The 25961-nt window shown below is 43.6% G+C and overlaps 1 protein-coding gene across 1 annotated transcript in view; it reads left to right on the top strand.

Moving 5' to 3' along the window:
• LOC134910765 (vomeronasal type-2 receptor 26-like) overlaps positions 1-25961 on the top strand; it is a 126158-nt gene that overhangs the window by 55061 nt on the left and 45136 nt on the right. Inside the window, exons 2-3 of the mRNA XM_063919148.1 lie at positions 6329-6620; positions 23680-24501. Coding sequence (XP_063775218.1) covers positions 6329-6620; positions 23680-24501 — 1114 coding nt within the window. The remainder of the gene's footprint in view (positions 1-6328; positions 6621-23679; positions 24502-25961) is intronic.

Raw genomic sequence — 25961 nt, 5'->3', positions numbered from 1 at the left:
TGGTTATGTATTTTATGTTATACTTCTGTTTATGTTCCCTGTGGGTGTCATGGGGTGTTCGGAGCTCACCTTTGAGGAGAGGGTACTGTTATGAACCACAGGTAGTGGTTCATTCCTGTTTTCCGTATTTTATGTTTATAGTTCTCTTGCAGGCCAGGATTTCCCTTTGCTCTGGTTTAGAAGATTCTTGTTTGCTGTCAGTGGTGAGTCTGTGTAATTGCAGCCTGTTTCCATGTGTTTGGCCTCACCTGTCTGCTAATTGCATCTTGTCAGTTTGAAGTCATGCAACAGGGCAGCTGCACGACATAATGAATTAGGGCTCTCTGTTATATTCTGGCTCAGTGCAACCCACGGCCGCCGGTGATAGTTCTTGAGTTCTGAGCTAGTTCCTGCCAGTTCCTGAGTGTCTGATCCAGTGTCTGATCCAGTGTCTGATCCAGTGTCTGATCCCGTATCCTGCCGTGAAGCGTTCCTGTCCAGAAGTCCTGTGGCTTTGTCTGTGCCTGGTCGAGTTTCTGGCTTCTTGGTGTCCACCGGTCTGTCGTTTGGGATTCTGCCTGTCCTCCGGTTCTGAGAGCCTGTGTCGGCTACATTGGGGGTTCCTGTCCGTTTGCCAGTATTTGTACCGGTTCCGTGAGTAGCGGCTTTGCCTCGTACGTTGGCCTAGGCCGCTGTATTCCTTGGTTATATCTGTTACTGGTGTTTTGCAGAGGGTTCTGCATTTGCTATCACCGCCGGTACACAACAGTATAGTATCGGCGTGTGGACAGCATTTCCTTTGTTGTTCTTTTCCTTTGGAAGCGTGCCGCACATGTATTTAGTTTTAGGGTTGTTAGTAGCCCCTAGCCTTCTGTTTGCTTTAGTTAGAGGTCCCCTTGTTATTATCCTGTCTCGGTTCATGCCTTGTCTCACTCTAAGACCTGGGGGCATCGGAGTTGAGCAGACCAAATCCGCCATTCAAACGCGGCTGCCGTGGGCCCAAGAAACCATAGTCACGCAGGCGTGAACTGACCACACGGGTGAAACAATGGAGGTAGGCTGCTAGGGGCTATTTCCATACCACACCTTATTTCAGCGTCACGTTCTGGTGCTCTGGACTCACTACACAACATCTCTCTTGTTCTGAGCACCAGGAACGTAACACCTTGGTGCAACTTTTTGGCCTAAAAACAATATCGTGAGGTGTGAGGTGTTCAGAATAGACTCGAAATGAGTGGAAATGATTGTTATTGAGGTTAATAATACTGTAGGAGCAAAATGACCCCCAAATTCTGTGATTTTAGCTGTTTTTATGGGGGGTTTTTCAAAAATCATCCAGATCCAAAACCAAAACACAAAAGGGTGGTTTTGGCAAAACAAAGCCAAAACCAAAACACGAAAATGAAATTAGAACCAAAACCTAAACACAAAACATGAAAAGTGCCAGCTGCACATCTCTAAAATATACCACCTCCTCATAATGTGAAAAGTCATCAAAGAAGAAGAGGCAAGAGGAAGAGGACAGTGTCAAAAATGTGGTTAAAAATTAGAAATCAGAAATAACACACAGGCTTTCACCACCACTCCTACTGTATATTGGTGTGGAATGGAAAGGACTTCAACCAAGCAAATATATAATTACCACATTACTGGACAAACTGAAAAACTAGGGGCAAAGGCCTCCAAATTTGTACCCTCTTCTCCATTTTTAGGGGTTAAGATAATCTCAGATTTAATGCTGGGATGCAAATAAACTGGTGTATACCACAGGATCAAGATTGGATATTTTCCCCTTCACGGAGTCTGGAGACTTATTTTGTGAAAATCTCGTGGGTTTCTTTTTTTCCTTTTTTTATTGCATTTTTATTTACATATTTTGTGGCAGATGCCTTATTTTTGTTTTTCACAGTTCCCAATTACACGCATGTGAACATACCTGTGTGTTCCAGTTACATGCATGTGAGCATATCTGTGTGTCTTGTTTATTTTATTCATATTTAATTTTTAAATAAAGCAGCCCCTTAGATGTTTTAGCAGCCCCTCCTGAGCCCTCACAGCAGCCAAAGATGGGGCAAGTTGAGTTCGGGTGGGTTTGGTATAGTACTAAGCTTACTACTAAGCTTACTACTATACAGTCGAAAATCATGTCATACTATAAGTAGGACTGTGGGAGGAAGCAATGCTAACCTCTGTGTCCACAGCATGCCTCAGCCTGGCAAGCCAGACAGTATGCCACCATGAGACTCCATACTGGACCTTATTCAGTAACTGTTTGTGCCTCACAGGAGCTCCTGGACCATCTTGTCTTCAGTGCAATGGAAAGCTGATGCAATGCAAGATCATGGAAACTCTGTTCTTCTAACACCACAAGGTTTTGCAATAACTCTACTTAGCCCTTAGTAAAAGAACCCTGTACAACAAATGCACTTTTAGTAAATAAATAATCCTAAAATGTGGAACATTAATAATAAATCAACATTAAGGTTGACTAATTGGAGCCATTCATTTGAGTGAGTCCCTAACATGAAATAATTGAGAAGAACCTCTCTCTAATGCTCCGGCAGAAAATCTCTCTTTTACCTCTCCAGCAGTTGTGCTGGATTATGATTCTGTCTCACCTGAAATTGACTGACTTTGGCCACAAATGTGGTCTCATTTGAAAACACTTTGTCAAAATTGCAATTTCCATTTCCACCTTTGCTGCTATGTTTTCACAAATCTGTTTGTGATGTTAAAGTTTGTTTCATATCTGCTCTAGGCTTTAATTTAAACCTAGGATCAAGTACAGCAGCACCCCTGGAATTATACAGCAGCACCCCTGGACTTATACAGCATAGGCAGCACCCCTGGAGAATTACACAGCACAGCAGACAGGCAACAGCACCCCTGGACTTAAATGGCTGTGGGGCAGCACCCTGGACTGAGAGGGCAGAGGGGCAGCACCCCACATAGGGCAGCACCCCTGGAATAATGTGGCAATGAAATGACAATCAAGATGGTATTGTCCTTAGGCCCTCCCCCCACCCTTATGTTGTATAAACAGGACATGCACACTTTAACAAACCAATCATTTCAGCGACAGGATCTGCCACACGACTATGGCTGAAACGATTGGTTTGTTTGGGCCCCCACCAATAAAGAAGCAATTCATCTCTCCTTGCACAAAATGGCTCTACAGAGGCAAGATGTTGTCTTCATCCTCAGATTCCCCCCTTCAGTGTTTACATCCTCATCCTCACAGAGAAATAATATTCAAACAAACCACATAATTTAGGTGTCAGTGGACTGCTTACACTATTACCCAAAGTTTCTGAACTTGACAATGACTTATGATGAATGTGCTGCAGGCGACATATAAGGGAGGATGTTCCTAGGTGGATAACGTCCTTACCCCTACTTATTATGAATTGACAAAGGCAACATATGGCTTGACACCTGTTGTCCGGATTTGTGGAGAAATAATTCCACACCGAAGAGGTGGCTTTTTTGGTATTTTGCCCAGGCATAACAATGGGCTTTTCATCCCATGGACAACAGCTGTCTCCACTGGTGCCTTATTCAAACAAACCACATCACCATCAGAATCCTCATCATCAACTTTCTCCTCAGCACCAGCTACACCAATATCCTCCTCATCCTGGTGTACTTCTACAGTGACATCCTCAATCTCAATATCAGCAACTGGACTGATGGTGCTTCTCCCAGCACTTGCAGAGGGCATGCAAAGGGTGGTAGGAGCCTCCTCTTCCCATACAGTGTTGTGAAGGTCAGGCCTAGACATCGCAACTGCGGACAGTGCCAGCACCCCTGTATTTTCACGACACCCCTGTAATTTTACCATATACAGGACCAGTGTACTTTTAGTTTAACAACAGCACCTCTGTATTTTTACAGCATACAGGACCAGTGTACTTTTATTTTAACAACAGCACCCCTGTATTATTACAGCATACAGGATCAGTGTACTTTTATTTTAACAACAGCACCCCTTTATTTTTATAGCATACAGGACCAGTGTACTTTTATTTTCACTGCACCCCTGAATTTTTACAGCATACAAGACAGGGCCAGTGTACATTTATTTTAACAACAGCACCCCTGGATTTTTACAGCATACAGGACAGGGCCAGTTTACATTTATTTTAACAACAGCACCCCTGAATTTTTACAGCATAAAAGATAGGGCCAGTGTACTTTTATTTTAACAACAGCACCCCTGAATTTTTACAGCATACAAGACAGGGCCAGTGTACATTTATTTTAAGAACAGCACCCCTGAATTTTTACAGCATACAAGATAGAGCCAGTGCACTTTTATTTTAACAACAGCACCCCTGAATTTTTACAGCATACAAGACAGCGCCAGCACCCCTGAATTTTCACTGCATACAGGAGGACAGTGCCCCTGAGCCCTGTGCAACACAGTGACTGTCAGGACAGCAACACCCATGTACAGCTGCATCACCCCTAACAGCACATGAAACACCAGTGACAGCCAGGACAGTCCCCCTAACATCACGGGGACACCACAGTGACAGGAGCAGCACCCTTACTGAGCACACACTGACCCCACCCGATGCCACCACCCACAGAGAGAGACAAAGGTCCGTCTCCCTCACTCCACAAGTCCGGAGTGAAAATGGCAGCGACGCATGGCTGTTTATATGGAATCCAAAACCCGTGAGAATCCGACAGCGGGATGATGACATTTTGCCTCATTCTGGGATCAGAGTCTGGCAGGAAGTCCCGAGCCGGACTCCAATTATCAGGGATTTTGTTTGTCCAAATAATTGTTTATTCTAATTTGGTATGAGTTCTGCATGTATGCTTGTGTCCCTCCATGGTCTTTTTTAATTAATTATCTTGATCTATATTTACCACATCCCATTTCCTTTTGATATATGGTTTATAAACTACAGTATGTTGGAGTTTGATCAAAATCTATCCATTGCTAGTTTTTTTATTCTATTTTTTATTTATTATGTTTATTTATTAAGTTCTTTGTAGAGACTAAATTCTATGTTTAGTTTTTTTCTGGTATTTTATTGAAATCTTTATTTAGAATTTTTTTTTAAATGCCTCCATTGAGTAAAATAACACATTTTGGTGGGTTCTCTAAAAATATTTTAAAGTCAAAATTTTGTTACATATTTATAGATTTTCTATATATTTCTAATGTGTTAGGCATAGTCATGTATAAAAAGGTTACTCATTAAGGGACTTGGGATGGCAGGGAAATAGTGGGTGACTGGGGTTTCAGGGGAAACAGTAATATAGTGGGTGACTGGGGAGGCAGGGGTGACAGGGAGATAGGTGACTTGGGAGGCAATGTACAGTAGCTAGCAGCCAGCAATATGATCAGCAGTGGAAGGAGTCCTAGTGGGATAGGTCCCTATGAATTTCATCCCATGACTGATGCTGTTATAGTGGGAACTAGTGGCAGAAACAGGCAGAAGATGGCAAACTAGTTTGCACTGCTGACCTCTGCTCTCAGCTTGCTTGTCTTGCAGCAAGATGGCACCCGAATTGTGCAACCCAGTAACAGAGCTTTCCCTCCCTGGCTAACCATTAACCCCACCCCACATTCTGGGCTCTCCCTGAGGGCAATGTGACAGGGGTAGGTGCCTCTGGCTGTCCATGAGCTTATCTTAGAAGGTGGCAGTGGTCAGCAAGCAGTCTGGGGTTGGAGAAATCAGCGGCAGTGATTTACAAGGCTGCATACCTTACATAATGGTCATGTCAGCCATGTTGACAGCAGTGTGTGACAAGGAGAGGGTGACCCAATAGAGAGCGTAAACAGAAAGGGGGGTGCATTTCTCCCCTGGGATCCCCCTGCACACCAACTAATACGTGTAACAATATTTGAAAATTATGTGGTGATAGAATTTCACAGATATTTGTTACATATATTTGCAAATACATGATAAGCTGCCGAGTCCCTTCATGCCTTCTCTGATTATCGGCAGTCCCTATACTACATTATAATAGTGCCAATTTAGGGCCAGGTAATTGTCTATAGTAAGGCCTCCTAATAAAGGCCCAAACAGAAATAAAACCAGATTGAGAGCTAGCTTACCTTCCAAGGCACCCCAGGGATCTCCCATTAGCACCACAAGGACCAGCATGCCTTCCAAATGCTAACCACAAACAATGCCTTCTCACACATGGAAACAAACACAGTGGTAGCAGCTCAATCAAGACAACTTCATGGAGATAATTGAAACTTTATGAAATCCCCGTATATCTCACATGAGTTTAATATGTTTCACCATTCACAGTGCCATTAACAGTGGAACACAAATCAAGATGTCATTAATCCCTCACGCATGTCATGTTTTTATTTCCATAGGCCGATTCCTCTGTATTACAAATATCTTCTAACTTTCATTTTCGTCATTGAGGAAATTAACAAAGATCAGACAATATTACCCAATGTTACTCTGGGATATCACATATATGATTCATGTGCTCAAACTAAGAAAGCTGTAAAGAGTGTCCTCCAGATTTTATCAGGATCAGAAAAGACAATTCCAAACTATTCCTGTATGGGACATAGAACGTTATCTGGCTTTATTGGAGATCACAGTTCCCTAACGACATTGCCCATGGCACAGATATTGGCAGTATATGGATACACACAGGTATTTTAACTAGATAATTCATCAACAGTATAAACTTTTCTAAAGATAACTTAATTTGCACAAACCCAAAATAACTTCTGCATTATTCAAACACGCCATGTACCACAAATTACTTTTTCTCATAGCACTGCTTGGCATTTGCTCCAAGATTAATACATTATTATTATTGCAATTTATTTATAAGGTAACACAAGTATTTTGCAGCACCGTACATACAGCACACATTAGAACAATAAAGGGTATACAGAACTTAACATCAAAGAAAACTAAAACACAGCACAGGTAACAATTAGCACCACAGTTCATCATGGTGATTTCAATATATGTATAGTCAATAGACTGAAATTTGCTGCTCATGCCTCCAAACTACTCTCTCTAACCTCCTCTATCAGCCACTCCCATTGGACTGACTCCTCTACTCATTAGACTATGCTCAGTTTCTGAATACGCTAACACTCCTTTCCCTCTTACAGATCACACCCTTATCACCTGCCCGCTCTCTTCCATTTTTAAAAACTCAATGTCACTGAAGTCCCCCAATCCTCCTCAAACCCGCAGAAATATTAACACTATTAATTTGAAATAATTTTCCACCTCTCTACAACAACTGCTCTCACCTATTTCTGCATTTACCTCTCCCAAGATGACTGTATTACACCTGAACCAGACTCTAGTAACAGCCCTTGATGAAGTGGCTCCAGCTACCTGCTGTATTACAATCAACGTAGGTTTAGATGTTTACCGTGGCATTCTACATTAACAAGACACCTTCAAAAACTCTCATGTAAAGTAAAATGTCATGGCATAAATCACATAGTCCTAGCAACTTCATCAAATATAAGAATATTTATTACTCGTAATGCCCTGAACACTGCCAAACAAACATTTCTAATCACTCATCTCTGCTCAAGCCTCTAACCTCAAGCGGCTTTTTGATACATTCAAATCACTTCTTAATGAAATGGTACGCTCTTCCTCAGCCAGTGACCTGCTCAATTCCCTTCCTGAACCCTCTGGCACCTTCTCTTTATTTGATCCAACAAATGAAGATGAAGTATCAACACTATTATCATCCTGCTACTCTACTACCTTTCTTCTTGATCCTATAACCACACAAATGATAAATCTCTGTCTCATGTGCTCATCTCAACCATAACTAACATTGGTAATCTCCATCTGTCTACTGGTACCTTTCATTTACTGTTCAAGTATACAGTGACTACTATTCTTAAAAAACACAATTCTGACACTCTCAGCTACCTTGCCTCTCCAAGCTTTTTGAGAGACTTGCCTACACTCACCTCATACACTTTTTTAACTCACACAACTTATTGGACCCACTTCAGTAAGGCTTTCATTACCAATGCACCACAGAGACAGCACTGACTAAAGTAGTAAATGATCAAGTCTGAAGGCCTTTACTAACTTCTTATTCTTCTTGATTTCTCTACTGCTTTTGACACTGTTGACCGCTCTCTTCACATACAAACACTACAACACCTAGGTCTTCAGCACAGAGCCCATTGTTGGTTCACATCCTACATATCTAATCATTCTTTCAGTGTTTACTTCTCTGAATCTACCTCCTCTTCACTACATCTATAAATTGGAGTACCACATCTCTTGGCAAACTAATCAGCTCTCCCAGATTTCAGCATAATCTGTATGCAGATGATACTCAAATCTACTTATCCTCCCCAGATGTGTCACCATCAGTACTGGTCCCCGTCATTGAATGCCTTTCTGCCGTTTTATCTTGGATGTTTTCTCGCCACCTAAAACATAATATTTCCAAAACAGAATTAATTATATTTCCACTGGACAATAGTACAGGAGTCTCTATCACTGTTGATAACATGACAATCAGCCCTACCCCACAAGCTCGCTTGCTAGGTGTCATCTTTGTCTCTGAACTGTCTTTTGCTCCCGACATGCAATCTGCCTCTAAATCATGTAACAAAATAAGTCTGATCTTACACAAGACACTGCAAAAACTCTAATCCAAGCACTCATCATCTCTCGCATTGATTATTGGAAATGCATACTGTTTACCGGCGGCCGGGATGCCAGCTTTCAAGATACAGCGTACACAGTGGCACAGGGCACCGACAGCAGCACAGGTTATATTCTCCCTCTATGGGTATCATGGCCAATATTCCATGGGCGGCAATTCATCACCTGTCAGGATTCTGACATCGGCACTGTGACAGCCGGGATCCCAAAAGATGGTCTCCCGATTATTGCAATAGTCTCCTTACTGGTTTTACCAAAAGTAGACTCTCTCCCCTTCAATCCAAATTGAATGCAGCTGTGAGGCTAAACTACCTTGTTAGATGTTCATCATCTGCTGATCGGCTTCATCAGTCCCCCCTTTGGCTGCCTGTATTCTACTATATTCAATATAAAATACTTTTATTTACATATAAGATTGTTTACCAAACTGCACCAACGTACATCTCTTCACAACTTTTCCGCTCTGCACAAGATCTGCATCTCTCATCCACATGCATTACTTGCTCCCATTCATGAATGCAGGACGCTCTTCTAGCTTCACCTACTCTGTGGAATTCCCTCCCACGCACAATAAGACTCTCCTCTAGTCTCCAAACCTTGAAGCATTACCTGAAAACTCACCTCTTCAGGCAGCTTACCAAATTCCAGAACCATCCATATAACCATCATAAATAGTCAAATTAGTTACAACCCCTCTGTACAGTCCACAAATCCTAACATACTGCATGTATATACCGCTGCACCTGTGTATAATGCTGACATATATATACTGCTGCATCTGTGTATATGCCCACATGTATATACCACTGCACCTGTGTATAATGCCCACATATATATACTGCGGCACCTGTGTATAATGCCCACATGTGTATACTGCTGTACTTGTATATAATGCCCACATGTATATACTGTGGCACCTGTGTATAATGCCTACATGTGTATACGGCTGTACCTGTGTATGATTCCCACATGTATATACCGCTGCACCTGTGTATAATGCCCACATGTATATACTGCTGCACCTGTGTATAATGAACACATTTATATAATGCTACACCTGTGTATAATGCCCACATATATAATGCTGCTCCTGTGTATAATGCCCACATGTATATACAGCTGCACCTGTGTATAATTCCCACATGTATATACTGCTGCACCTGTCTATAATACCCACATGTATATACAATAGCACCTGTGTATAATGTCCACATGTATATACCGCTGCACCTGTGTATAATGCCCACATGTATATACCGCTGCACCTGTGTATAATGCCCACATGTATATACCGCTGCACCTGTGTATAATTTCCACATGTATATACCGCTGCACCTGTGTATAATTCCCACATGTATATACCGCTGCACCTGTGTTTGATTCCCACATGTATATACCGCTGCACCTGTGTATAATGCCCACATGTATATACCGCTGCACCTGTGTATAATGCCCACATGTATATACCACTACACCTGTGTATAATGCCCACATGTATATACTGCGGCACCTGTGTATAATGCCTACATGTATATACTGCTGTACCTGTGTATAATGCCCACATGTATATACTGCGGCATCTGTGTATAATGCTCACATGTATATAACGCTGCACCTGTGTATATTGCCCACATGTATATAATGCTGCACCTGTGTATATGCCCACATGTATATACCACTGCACCTGTGTATAATGCCCACATGTATATACTGCGGCACCTGTGTATAATGCCCACATGTATATACGGCTGTACCTGTGTATAATTCCCAGATGAATATACTGCTGCTCCTGTGTATAATACCCACATGTATATACGGCTTCTCCTGTGTATTAGTTCCACATGTATATACCGCTACACCTGTGTGTGAGGATACGGGGTTCTTCTAATTACTCAGACACAGGGCCGATGAAACCAACGTGATGGTTTATTTCTCACCACACACAGGAGTAGATAATTCACAAGAAATAGAGGTTAATATAGCCCAGAAACAAAGGTCTGGGGTCAGTGGCAGGGATACCGATTCTTGATCACAATATTTTCTTATCATAGAAACATAGAATGTGACGGCAGATAAGAACCACTTGGCCCATCTAGTCTGCCCCCCTTTTTTTAATGATTTTTTTTTCTCAAACCTTATTTGAGCCTTATTTCTTTGTAAGGATATCCTTATGTCTATCCCATGCATGTTTATATTGCTCTACTGTCTTATCCTCTACCACCTCTGATGGGAGGCCATTCCACTTGTCCACTACCCTTTCTGTAAAGTAATTTTTCTTCAAATTTACCCTGAACCTCCCCCCTCCAGTCTCAGTGCATGTCCTCATGTCCTATTACTTCTCTTCATTTGGAGAATGTTTCCCTCCTGTACCTTGGTAATACCCCGGATATATGTGACAGTCTCTATCATGTCCCCTCTTTCCAGTCTCTGCCCCACACTATACATATTGAGATTTCTTAGTCTCTCCGGGTATATTGTGTGATGTCGGCCATGCACTATTTTAGTTGCACTTCTTTGTACAGACTCTAATGTAATAATATCCTTCTGAAGATATGGCCTCCAGAATTGAACACAGTATTCTAGATGAGGCCATACCAATAACCTATACAGTGGTATTATTAGCATTTGGGCAAAACCATGTGCACTGCAGAGGGGGGGGGGGGGGGCAGATGTAACATGTGCAGAGAGAGTTAGATTTGGGGTGGGTGTGCTCAAACTGAAATCTAAATTGCAGTGTAAAAATAAAGCCGCCAGTATTTACCCTGCATAGAAACAAAATAACCCACCCAAATCTAACTCTCTCTGCACATGTTACATCTGCCCCCCATGCAGTGCACATGGGCCCCCATTCCGAGTCGTTCGCTCGGTAAATTTCTTCGCATCGCAGCGATTTACCGCTTAGTGCGCATGCGCAATGTCCGCACTGCGACTGCGCCAAGTAATTTTGCTATAAAGATAGTATTTTTACTCACGGCTTTTTCATCGCTCAGGCGATCGTAGTGTGATTGACAGGAAATGGGTGTTTCTGGGCGGAAACAGGCCGTTTTATGGGCGTGTGGGAAAAAACGCTACCGTTTCTGGAAAAAACGCGGGAGTGGCTGGAGAAACGGAGGAGTGTCTGGGCGAACGCTGGGTGTGTTTATGACGTCAAACCAGGAACGACAAGCACTGATCGCAGATGCCGAGTAAGTCTGAAGCTACTCTGAAACTGCTAAGAAGTTTGTAATCGCAATATTGCTAATCTTTCGTTCGCAATTTTAAGAAGCTAAGATTCACTCCCAGTAGGCGGCGGCTTAGCGTGAGCAACTCTGCTAAAATCGCCTTGCGAGCGAACAACTCGGAATGACCTCCATGGTTTTGCCCAACTGCTAACAAATTTGCTGCTGCGATCAGATCTGAATTACCCCCTTGGTTACCTCATGTTTCTTTTTTTGCAACCGTTATGTATCCCCTATGCTTGAGTCTTTTCTTACCTATTTTGTGGTTTTTATGCAACGGGGGACCCCTGAAATAATTGAGGCTTTCTAGGCAGACAGTGTCATGAGCCAGAATTCAGTATGCATACAGGATATCAAGTGCTATGAAAGCCAACTGTTTGCACAGGAAAAATGGGGGTCATTCAGATCTGATCACACGCTAGGTTTTTATGCACCGCAATGCGCGCGCACGTCATACCGGTACAAAGTGGATCGTTGCTGTGCGATGGGTCTTACGAAGAGTCCACTCGCACAGCCGATCGCAAGAAGATTGACAGGAAGAAGGCATTCGTGGGTGTCAACTGACCGTTTTCTGTGAGTGTTGCAAAAAATAGCTAGCAAGCGATCAGGTCTGAATTAGGGCCCACAGTGTCATCTTCACACAACAGAGGTCCAACCAGATAATACATATAGACACTTTGGAGCAGGTTAAAATGTGAACTTTCCTGATCAAACATCCTGAAGACATGTCTGCAGCATCATCCACTCCTGCGTCTCTACAACACTAACACTCCCGTGCCTCTCCAGCTTCACCTGTCCTGCTTCTCTCCAGCATAATTCCCGTCTGTATCTCCCCCACACAGCTCTCCGCTGGATACAGCTTTCCCCCTGACACCACACCTTACGCACAGCTCTCCCCCTGATACAGCGCTACCCCTGACAGAGCTCTCGTACTCAGGGCCGTCTTTATAGCAGTGTAGGTCCCAGGGCACAGCAATGCACTGGGGCCCCTACCCATCCTCCAGCGGTTGGGGTGCGGGGTGCTATCAGCAGAAACTTGTCCCACGGGCGATAGGGGGTGTTCTGTCTTCCGCTCAGCATGTAGGACCTGGAGCAGTAATTTCTGCTAATTACTCCTTTACTGTACAGATGGTATTGAGATGGGGTGCGAGGGTGAACAGGGTGGTAGGGGGTGTTTAATTTGCAGGGGAGGGGTGGATAGTGGAGCGGGCTTTATATTCATAATTTTCCAGTGGGAGGACAGCTTTCTTGACTGCAGATATCTTCAATTCCTGGAAATAGAGTTCTTAGCTTTCAATGAGATTAAAAAAAAACTAGAGAATCCCACCTTTTAGGAGGTACTGGAGACACCTTTCAGGAGGTACTGGAGGCACCTTTCAGGAGGTACGGGGGACACCTTTCAGGAGGTACTGGGGACTTGGGGATCAGAGTTCAGGAGCCAGAGCAATATACAAGGAAAATATAAAACTGCATACCAGGCATGTGGAACTAGAGCAGAGACCAGCTCCAGGAAGTCTGATATATCTGGTTCTGAGCATAGTAGAGACAAGATGCCAGTGTCCACCAAAAGGGGAGAGTCCCAGCTTTTGGAGGATATCATCAGAAAAACTTTAAGTTAGACAAAACCCGAGATATCTGGCTGGGAAGGGCAATTAACAGGCTCGAATGGGGACCACTGCTTTGAAGTCGAATATCTCATGTTCCCCAGGGCCGATTTTCAAAACTCTGATACCCCTGGAAAAAGGGGACTCTCAGCTCACAGCCTAGGGTCCTTATACTCTTGGGGCCCTTGGGCAAGTGCCCATTGAGCCCAAATGAAAAGACAGCCCTGCTCCTACTGACACCATATCCTTCACAAAGCTCTCCCCCAGACAACTCATCCTTTACACAGCTCTCCCCTTGACACAGCTCTACCCCAGACACCTCATCCTTCACACAGCTCTCTACCTGACTCCATATCCCTCACACAGTTATCCCCCTGACACATCTCTCCCACTGACTCCATATCCCTCACACAGCTGTCCCCCTGACTCCATATCCTTCACACAGCTCTCCCCCTGACACCATATACTTCACACAGCTCTCTCCTGACACCATATCCCTCACACATCTCTCCCTCTGACTCCTTATCCCTCACACAGCTCTCCCTGACACCATATCACTCACACAGCACTCCCACTGACACAGCTCTACCCCTGACTCTATATACCTCACACTGCTTTCCCCCTGACACAATATCCTTCACAGAGCTCTCCCCCAGATACCACATCCCTCACACAACTCTTCTCTGACACCATATCCATCACACAGCTCTCCCCCGACATCATATCCTTCGCACAGCTCTCCCAATGGCACAGCTCTACCCCTGACACCATATCCTTCACATAGCTCTCCCACTGACATAGCTCTCCCCCTGACTCCATAACCTTCACACAGCTCACCCCCTGACTCCATAACCTTCACACAGCTCTCCCTCTGACACAATAACCTTCACACAGCTCTCCCCCTGACTCCTTATCCCTCACACAGCTCTCCCTCTGACACAATATCCTTCACAGAGCTCTCCCCCTGACACCATATCCTTCACACAGCTCTCCCACTGACACAACTCTCCCCCTGACTCCATAACCTTAACACATCTCTCCCCCTGACTCCATAACCTTCACACAGCTCTACCCCTGACTCCTTATCCCTCACACAGCTCGCCCCCGACACCATATCCCTCACACAGCTCTATCCCTGACATCATGTCACTTACACAGCTCTCCCACTGACACAGCTCTGCCCCTGACTCCATATACCTCACACTTCTCTCCCCCTGACACAATATCCTTCACAGAGCTCTCCCCCTGATACCATATCCTTCACACAGCTCTCCCACTGGAACAGCTCTACCCCTGACTCCACATACCTCACACAGCTCTCCCCCTGACACAATATGCCACAAAGAGCTCTCACCCTGACACCATATACTTCACACAGCTCTCCCCATGACACCATATCCTTCACACAACTCTCCCACTGACGCAACTCTGCCCTGACTCCATATCCCTCACACAGATCTCCCCTTGACTACATGTCTTTCACACAGCTCTCCCACTGACACAGCTCTACCCCTTACACCACAGACCTCACACAGCTCTTCCCCTGACACCATATCCTTCACACAGCTCCCCCACTGGCACAGCTCTTCCCCTGACACCATATCCTTCACACAGCTCTCCCCCTGACACCACATCCTTCACACAGCTCTCCCACTGGCACAGCTCTTCCCCTGACACCATATCCTTCACACAGCTCTCCACCTGACAAAGCTCTCCCCGAGCACTCACCCAGTTCATCTCAACTCATGCAGCTCTCCTCCCTCATGTGTCTGCCCCCCCTCATGCTGCTCTTTCCAAATAACTTCTCTGTTGTGCTCCTAATGCTGTCCTTAAGAAGAACTCTTCCTTCACCTCTTGCTCCCTATGGTGGTGCAGCAGTGGAGAGACTGACGCTAGATGGATGATGTCACTGTGCCAGGGCATTTTATTCAGTTATGTCCCACTCGCAAACCTACTGTATGAATGGTGTTCAACAGCCTGCTGAGAGTCCTGCTTCTACCCAGTCTGGTCTCTTTGTAGTCTGAGTGCCTAGTAACAGGGTACCAGTCCAAGTTTCAAGTGTGGAGGGATCAACCCCAAGTTACATTTGCCCTCATTCCTGGAATTCCAGTCGCCACCCCAGGTGGGGATTCCAATTTTTTAGCCCTGAGTGTGGGTCTTGAGTTATCAGCACCATGTGGGGGTCCTGGATTACCTGCCCAAGTTGAGGTTCCAAAACTGACAGTCCCAAGGGGGGACTTCTGTATGCTGGTTCCAAGGAGGGACTACTGTCTGTTAGTCCCCAGGAGGGACTGTCTGTCACCTCTAAAAGGAGTTTGGAGCTTGATTTGCCCCACTCGAGTGCCAAAGCCCCAAGAGGAGTGTCTAGCACCAAAGCCCCAAAAAGGTTCACCAGTGCCAAAGCTCCAAAGGCAATCTCTAGAGCCAAATCCCAAGAGGAGGTTCCAAGTTTCTTGCCCCAGAAAGAGGTTCCAAGTGTCATGCCCCAGGAAGAGGTTTCAAATGTCCTGCCCCGGGAAGAGGTTCAGAGTGCACTGCTCCATGAGGGGGTTACAAGTGTCCTGCACCAGGAGAGGGTTTTGAGTATCCTGGCCCAGGAGGAAGCACATGTTTCCTGACAACCCCAGTTGAGGGCTCCTGTCTGCCCACCCCAGCCAATGACTCCTGTCTGTCAGTCCCAGCCAGGGTCTCCAGTCTGCCAGCTCCTAAATGGAAACAGTCTCTATGACCAGCTGAGGTCTTTCAGTGTTCTTTTAACACAGCTATGCTGGCAACCCATTTGAGTTTTTCCCTTGCCATCGGGCATGATGACCTATCTGCCCTTGCTTTGAAATATGAGGACCTGTCTGTCCCTGCCTTTGTGCATGTGGACCCATCTGTCCTTTCCTTCAGGCATAAGGACCAATTTGCCCTACCATCTGGGCATGAGGTTTCATCCACCATTCCGAGTGCCACCCCACCAGCTACTATCACTGAGTACCATGCTACCAGCTGCCTGTCTGAGTGTTCTAATAGTTCTTATGTCTTCTAGCAGTGGTAATCCTCCTTGCTCAGGGTCCAAAGGGTGCCAGGTTCTTGCTGAAAGTTTTCTGCCCAGCCAGGTCTATCTGAGCTTCCTGTCCAGCTGGGTCCATCTGATATTCCTGCTCATCTGTGTTTATTCAAGGCTCCTGCCCATTCTGGGTCATCTAAGTTTCTTGCCCAGCCAGATCCATCTGAGTTTGCTACCCAATCAAAGTCATCTGAGTCTGCTATCCTGCTTTGGTCATCTGAGATTCCATTCCCATCTTCTGAGTGTCCAGCTGATGTCCAGCCATCCATCTGCTTTGATAGAGATCCTGACCAGTTTAATGCTTAATTGTGCCAATGCTACAAGTACTTCCAGTATACACCCTTAAGCCATGTCACTCCAGCTCGGATAGTGGGCTATCTTCTCCTAGCCTTCAAAGGAAAAGCCTTTGAGTGGATAATTAATTAATAGAATCAAAGTGTCCGATACTTCACAATCCTCTGAGGTTCTGTGATATGGTACTTAAGAAGTTTCATTTATCTACTGCTCAGCCCTCTGGGTATCCATCCAGTTGTCCAAGTCTTTACCAGCTGCTCAGTATTCCAAGTGTCTCTCTGCTTCTACCACTTCCCTCAGGCTCTACAATTTTATGCCTACAAGGCCTGAACAGTATTCACAACTTCCTGGGCAAATTGGGTATGTCTCACTACATTTTTGCTAACCACTTGGAGGGTTCATATTCTGTGAATATGCTACCTGGTCCTGGTGCCATCTGAGAAAGTAGCTGAGTTGAATCCTGTGTGTGTGTCAAATAAATCTACTAATTATTTTATATTTTGGTGGTATCACATCATTCTGGTCATCGCACACAAGGGAATTCCTATTGAATTGTGACAGCTTTGGAGGTCTGGTACTTGAGGTGTCCCAGCTGCAAAATAAAGAATATTGCTGAATTGGCAGAGGTGAAGGTACTGTACCACAAGAACAAAATTGAGAATTGCTAGTAGGCGGGCCAGCATTGCGTTTTTAAAAAAGACAAAAAATGTCTAATCAACATATGCATATTAATAGTGGTGCAGGATAGGAACACATATGAAGAGGAAGCATATAGACAACTTAATAACAAAAGATTCTATTCTAAATTAACCTATAATCCGACATTGGGTTTTGTATGTGAATTTAGGGTGCTTTTGGATAAGGCATGTATGGATGGCGCAATCTCCAGACAGGAATATAATTTTTTATTTAATCCTTATCCGGTTATACCCACATATTATCATTTACCCAAAATTCTCAAATCCCTCACTGCACCACCCAGGCGTCCCATTATCTCTGGTATTGGGTCCCTCACCACTAATTTGTCTTCTTTTATTGATTCCTTTTTACAGCCACATGTGACCACACTTAGGTCGTATATCAGAGACTCGATGCACTTTTTGAATTTAATATCCACTGTGAAATGGCAGAATAATTATATTTTTATGACTTGTGACATCGAGTCTCTGTATACAAATATTCCACACTCTGGAGGAGTGGAGGCGACGAGGAGCTTCCTCCTCCAGAAGGACGGCCTAAGTGTGGCCAGATTGAAGTTTGTTTTAGATGCTATTCTTTTTACACTTACAACTATTTCACATTTAATGCACAATTTTATCTGCAGATACTGGGTACCGCCATGGGCACCAAGTTCGCCCCTAGCTTTACTAACCTGTATATGGGTCGATTTGAGGAGGACCTCATATGGACAGACACATATGGGGCGAACTTGGTGCTCTATGGTAGGTACATAGACAACATGTTTTTTATTTGGGAGGGAGATTATGACTCGGCCCAATCTTTTGTAGATTATTTAAATTTGAACCAATTCGGATTGAAACTCACGAGCACGATACACAACACTAAGATTTCCTTTCTGGACATTGCCCTCGAAGTTAAGAATGGGAATATTACCTCTTCAACTTTTAAGAAGGAGATAGACTGCAACAAATTTCTTAATTATTCTAGCTGTCATTATCAGCCATGGCTTAGAAACATACCAAGGAGTCAGTAAATGAGGCATAGAAGAAATTGCTCGGATATTGAGGATTATAATCAGCAAGCGAGTGTCCTCACTACTGCACTACTTGAACAGGAATACCCTATGGATATTCTAGAGAAAGCAAGAGAACAGGCAAGAGGAGCTGATAGGGAATCCCTCCTAATCCCCAATACTAATAGGTCCAATAATCAAGAAGAGGTCAACTCTAGACTGAGGTTCATTACAAAGTTTAATTCAAGTTCAGGGGAAATTAAACAATTGTTGAGAAAAAATATGTCCATTCTAAAGGCAGATAAAATATTAGCACCCTTGCTGGAAGAAGAACCCCAGATAGTGTTTAAGAAAGCACGAAGTCTACAGAGCTTTCTAACTCCTAGCCACTATGTGAGTTCAACTGTGACAGAGAAGATTAGTGACACCTGGCTTAGTGTGGTTCTGCAAAAAAAGGGCTGTTTTAGGTGTGGACGGGTGGGCTGCAAGACCTGTAAATTTATTAAACATAATAGTACTAGTTTACATTCCACTATATACGATTCTGATTTTGAGATCAAGAGTAGAATAGACTGTAATGCCACATATGTAATCTATCTAATAACTTGCAGGTGTGGCATTCATTATGTGCGTCGTACCACTCGTAAACTTAATACAAGATTTTTAGAACATAAACGGAATATAGTTAAAGGAGTAAAAACACACAGTTTGTCTATGCATATTCAACGAAAACATCAGGGTAAAATAGATGGCTTAGAATTGCAGGGCATTGAGCATATACCCGTCACTGCTAGAGGTGGGGATAGGTTTAATCGTCTCTGTAAGAGAGAGGCTTTCTGGATATTATCTTTGGGCTCTCTATCTCCTTTGGGTCTAAATGACAACATTGAAATGAACAATATATGAGATAAGAATATCTGTATTTCCTCTCTCTGTGTCCTTTGTCTAGGACTACTGTATCCTTCCCCCCCTCTTCTTTTTATCTTCCTCCCTCCCCTCTTCGCTCCTCCCCCCCTCCCCCCTTTTTTTTCATTCCCTTCTCTCCTTTTTCCCATTCTTTTATGAACTATATAGAATAGACTTTTTATTTTTATTTTCATTTTCATTTTTATTTTTGCTATCTATATGGTAGTAAAGTATAAATGGCTAGAAAGATATGAATATATATGGATTGGTTTAGGTAAAATTAGTACTATGAGATCCTTTTTGAAGTATAGATGGATATCCATTTAATCTGGATAATATGCTGTTATAGGGAGACAAGTGGATATGATAGATGATAAATTGAAAACATGGGAAAATATCTGAGTGTCCGGTGTGCAGCTGAGGACTGTGTGGGATTTGAACCCGGGGTGGCTGGCTGTGGGTCGGGGGCTCTTCATGCTGAGCTAAATTGGCACAATTGGATAAGAAAGTAAAAATGGTTTGTATCCACCGGTCTCCTCTGGTGAAACTAGATAGGTTGGTCTCTACCTCTCGCGTGTGGCTTCTATTAGTTTTAAATCTAGATAATGTTTATTGTGTATTTTTTTTGATTGTTGTATTTTAGAACATTTTTTATTATAATTGTGATTCAGTAGTATATACACTATATATATTTTAAACGGCTGAATGAAATTGGTCACAAGGAGATAATTGTGTGCATACACACCTAAAACACACCTGCCTCCGATAATGAAAAGAAGCTTTGGATTGGAGGATATCTAGTTTAAATAGAGGTGTTAAAGAAGGGTGATTATCTTCTGATGAAACCGTTAGATTTGTACAACGGAGAAACGCGTTAAGAGTACTCTGCTTTAGTACTCTGAGACAAACCCTCGGATCGCGGGACTACACACACCGCCTCAAGCTTGCCGCATCAAGTCCAGTGACATCCACTCACCGTATCCACCTAACTACCTCCATGGAAGTAAGACACACAGCCCCAGCAAGGTACTATCTAGCGGCACGCCACTGCAGCCGGGAGCTGAGCTCCGCTCCAGAGATCATACATAGGTGGCCTGTGCTACGGCAAAGAGGAGACGGATGGCTGTAATGGGGATAGCGCAACAGCACGGCGCTGCAGCTGGGAGCCGGCTCTTGGTCTGTGTTACCTTTACCCTGAGAAGGGGTTAACAACGCTCCCAGCAGGAGATTATTACGGTGGGCTACAAAATATTCTGGAAACAGAGGAGGTGAGACACGGTTCTTGAATCCACAACAGTTACAAATTTATTATATGCAAATACATGTGACAACGAATCTGAGCATATACTGATACCTGTCTGCATGATTGAATGGTATGAGATTTGGAATTAATCATACTGTTGCAGGACTCATTACGTTCCTTTGAATAAAAATAAAACTGTCCATCTAAGTGAGTGGCTCTGGATGATGCGGGACAGACAGCTATTATAGCTATTTAAGCTGCCACAAAAGTGATTTTGGAATCCAAACTGTTACCAAATTGAGAGTACAAGTTGACACAGTAATGTGGACTTTCTAGGTGTGGAAAATTAATAAATTTGTTACAGCGTAATAGAGGGTATAGTTCTCATGGTATTTTTAAAGTATTAATATGCATATGTTGATTAGACATTTTTTGTCTTTTTTAAAAATATAATTAAATTAATTAAAACCGCATGCGCTCTCTCTCTATATATTTATTGTAATTAACTTATTGGTATTTGTTCAGACTACCAAGTGGGAGCTGCATAAAAGTTGTTTATTCTTGTTGACCAGTTAGATTAATTAGAAGTAGTATCTGCGCCTGAATTAATATTCACCCACGGACAGAGAGAGGAACCTTGCTGTTCTGTTGTGTGTCAGTGGGTGGCTATTATTGTATTTGCTGGGCCAGCATTGTGAATGACTCTGGATTTACTGATGTCTGTTATGAGCCCAGCGGAACAGACTGGCTGTTGGTGAAATTAGGATTCCACAGGTGACTGTGACTACTTTATCTGAAGTGACTGGTGCTTAAGATACAGTACACACATGAGACTGACTGGTGCTAGTAGGCCTGTCTGATACGTTGAAGCATACAGCAAACACTCAGGAGTCTGTGAATAGTGCTGTGCTGGACTAATTAGCACTTGAATGGAACACAGCTTAACACAGGAGTCTATGAAAAATCTGGGATCCGGTCTGAAGATCGACAGTGTCTAGGTCGACAATGTTTAGGTCAACCACTATAGGTCGACAGTCACTAGGTCGACATGGATGGAAGGTCGACAGGGTTTCTAGGTCGACATGTGCTAGGTCGACAGGTCTAAAGGTCGACATGAGTTTTTCAAATTTTTTTTCTTTTTTTGAATTTTTTCATACTTAACGATCCACGTGGACTACGATTGGAACGGTAAAGTGTGCCGAGCGAAGCGGTAGCGGAGCGAAGGCACCATGCCCGAAGCATGGCGAGTGAAGCGAGCCATGTGAGGGGACGCGGTGCACTAATTTGGGATCCCGGTCACTCTACGAAAAAACGACAAAAAAAAAAAATCCTCATGTCGACCTTTAGACCTGTCGACCTAGCACATGTCGACCTAGAATCCCTGTCGACCTTCCCTCCATGTTGACCTAGTGACTGTCGACCTATAGTGGTCGACCTAAACATTGTCGACCTAGACACTGTCGATTTGATGAACCACTGGAGAAACACAGAGCAGCTGATGGAAGACTCTGAACTGTGGAAACAAACTCTGGATAGTGAATGCTGGAACTAGCAGGCAGGATACAGCGGAACTTGTTCTGGCAATAAGTAGTGGCCAGGGAGCGACTTACTGTATATAGAGAGACCTGGCAGCTGATAGGTCTCTGGAGTCATGTGCAGGAGATCCGGACTGGAATTGGCTGTGCAGCGGTTAGCTGATTGCACACAAGATAATCATCATGCCTCAGCAGTGCCAGATCCACATGAAGAAAACAAACAGTCTTCATTATTTTTATGTCTTGGAACATGACCCGGCCGTCTCAGTGACTAATGCACTGCCGTAAATCAACCGCGCCTGATGCAGAATCCGGCTTTACCAATCCAGCATGCCACAACAATGAGTGGGAAAGTATTACTATTTGGAGAGCCTAAGTGTTCACAAAAATTTCCCCGGTATAATGGGAGCCTAAAACACTTATAGGTTAATAAAATAAAACATTTGCAAGTTGGAGTGGAGTAGAGTATGTTAAGTATTTTTGAACTAAGGGGACCAGAGGGTCAACTTTGGAATCAGATGTTCAGTAGTCCAAGGAAGATTCCTTTGTGGTTTGCTCCTTATTTGGTGGTGGGTAACAGTACTTACTGGTGTTAGTACAGTTTGTCATTTACACAGGTCTTTGGACTGCAGGTAAGTCTGATCAGTGTAAAAATTTGCTAATACTAATAATAATATGCACGCAAATGTCTATGATCAGTATCTTGAGTCTATGATTTTAAAGATCCAGTACACGGTTATAATTTACAGAGGGTCAGCAACCCCCCCACAATAAAGGGGGTCATTCCGAGTTGATTGATAGCTGCCGTTGTTTGCAGCGCAGCGATGAGGCTAAAAAATGGCACTTCTGCGCATGCGTATGCACCGCAATGCGCATGCGCGACGTACATGTACAACGTTCGTTGTGGTTTTGCACAGGTTCTAGCGACGTTTTCATTCGCACTGGCGGCTGCAAGAAGATTCACAGGAAAGGGGCGTTTCTGGGTGCCAACTGACCGTTTACAGGGAGTGCTTAGAAAAATGCAGGCGTGCCACGGAAAACGCAGGCGTGGCTGGGCGAACGCTGGGTGGGTGATGTCAAAAGCCAAACTTCCAACGTTAGAATCAACGCACAGGAAGAGTAAGTACAGGGCTGGTCTTGTTTTGCACAAAAAGGTTTTGCAGGCGCTCTGCTGCACAAGTGTGTGCACTTCTGCTAAGCGAAAATACACACCCAGGAGGGCGGGGTAAATGCATTTGCAGTGCTGCTAAAAGTAGCTAGCGAGCGACCAACTCGGAATTACCCCCAAAGTGTATATAGTATGCAAAGTTTGTACACCAAATTTATAGAGATGTTATTGTTGGATGAGGCACTTTGCATATTTAAAATGCTTTTAGGACAATTACAAATTCAGGTCCCAGAGGTCACACAGGGACATATTTTAATGTTTTCATTCTACTTCATCATGTTAGAACATCTTTGAAACTATTTTCTCTCTTTAAAAAATGGTATCTTTGTGTAGATCAGCTATGGAGCAACCAGTTATCTTCTCAGTGACCGCAACCTCTATCCAACGTTCTACCGCACAGTACAAGGGGACCGGGCCAGTTATTCCGTGCTATCAAGTCTGATCAAGTTCTTTGGCTGGACATGGGTTGGAGTTTTAGCTTCTGATGATGACAGTGGTAATGAAGAAATTCAGATTCTGACGGAATATCTGACTTCCAAGAGGATCTGTGTTGCCTACGTAATAAAAATAAAGTATTGTCAATCAGATGCCTTATATGAGATGAATAAGGAGAGAGCTAATATTATCAGAAAGTCTTCTGCCCAGGTTATAATACTCTGTGGGACATATTCTTCATATTTAGCTGATCTTTTAACAGATTTGAGAGGAGTCATCAATGATAAGACTCTAGTGTTTGGTCCAACATTTGCCAGAACCACATTTCTGCTGGAACATTACACTGATGTATTTAATGGAAGTTTGGCCCTTCAACCTTCATATCTCCCAATGCTGGATATGAGAAGTTTCTATGACAGTTTCCAGACCATAACTCACCCTGAGGACAAGTTACTAGAACATATAAGGCTTATATGGAAGAAATGTTTGTCAAGAGATAAAAAAATAAATAAAGTATATAGTGAAGTATATGGTATAACATTGCACAAATGTACTGGAAAGGAACGTATAACAACATTTGATAGCTTTCAGATCAGAGGACTGACTGATCGAGTATATAAAGCAGTTTATTCCATGGCCCATGCTTTACATAATATGCATATGTACTTAGGGGGACAGACTTCCCAAAAAATACCTCCTTCCTATGGCTGTAGACATCAGGTAAATATGTTATTCATTACTACAATGACAATAATTTTAAGCACACAAGAATCAGGGGAAACAGGTGGCACCAAATTGTACCAAGCACCGGAAGCGTAAAGCCTAAATAGTAAGAAAAAAAAATATTAGGGTTGGACCCTTAGAGTAATATATACTATAGTCTAGAGCAGTGGTTCCCAAACTGTTTTGAGTCACAGCGCCCTAGAGTATCAGAATTGTTTTCAAGGCACCCCTAGACCAAAAAGTTTCTTATTGAGAAATTTTGAAAGAAATATTAAATGAAGGAAATTGTGTTTTTAAGTCATCCTTAGGGGCAGCTATGTGGTGTGGGAGAGGATTCACTTCTGTTTGGCCACATATTTTATGACTGGCAGCCACCAGCACTGGTTTAGCCTATTGCATTGACCATAACTGGTTTGAATTGGTCATGGACCACCAACCCATGACACCCCGGCAAGTACCCCGAGGCAACCCTCAGTGCCACGGCACACAGTTTGGGATCCACTGGTCTAGAGGATGTAAAGCAATAAGTGTGGATAAGAAAAGTATGCATAATGCAAAGTGAACTGGTAGTAAAAACTTTTTTTAAACTGGAAATAAAAAAAACTAGAATTTGACCCTTAGAAGAATTAGCATAAGTCTTTCTCCTATGTACTGTATAAACATAATAACATTTAAATACCTGTTAGGGCAAGGACACCTGCACCTGTAGAGGTGTAAATACTGTGTCCAGACCTAACTTGTATTACTCAGTGCTGGTATCTCCCTTTGTGGCCATATTACCAAAGTATGGGTCAGTGGCAGTTTTCTATTTTTTGTTTTTTATTAATATGTTTTTTTGTGGGATGTAGTTGTTATCCCAGCACTCAAGATGTTGACAGTCGAGATACCAGCCCCGGAATCCTGACACTGGTGGGAAGACCAGTGCCGGAATCCTGACACCACTCACAATTCTGACGGTAGAATCCTGTCAGCATCCAGAACATAAGTATTCCGTTAAGGTTTAGGGTTAGGCTGCGGGGTGGGTGGAAGGTTAGGTTTAGGCACTTTGTGGTGGGTTAAGATGTGGGGAGGAAAGGGATAGGTTGTAGGGTGGAGGGTAAAGGTTAGGCACTGAGAAGGAAGAAGGAAGCATTATAGTTAGGATGAGGGTTAGCGTTAGGCACTAAGAAGGGAGGGTTAGGGTTAGTATGAGGGTTAGGCACTTAGAAGGAAGGGTTATTGTTAGGATGAGGGTTAGGGTTAGGCACTAAGAAGGGAGGGTTAGGGTTAGGATGACGGTTAGGGTTAGGCACTCAGAAGGAAGGGTTATTGTTAGGATGAGAGTTAGGGTTAGGCACTAAGAAGGGAGGGTTAGGGTTAGGATGAGGGTTAGGGTTAGGCACTAAGAAGGGAGGGTTAGGGTTAGGATGAGGGTTAGGGTTAGGCACTCAGAAGGAAGGGTTATTTTTAGGATGAGG

The sequence above is a fragment of the Pseudophryne corroboree genome, chromosome 4 (genome assembly GCF_028390025.1).
Source record: "Pseudophryne corroboree isolate aPseCor3 chromosome 4, aPseCor3.hap2, whole genome shotgun sequence".
NCBI lineage: Eukaryota > Metazoa > Chordata > Amphibia > Anura > Myobatrachidae > Pseudophryne > Pseudophryne corroboree.
The sequence above is the reverse complement of the archived record's forward strand: the minus strand, read 5'-3'. Positions and strand labels throughout refer to the sequence as shown.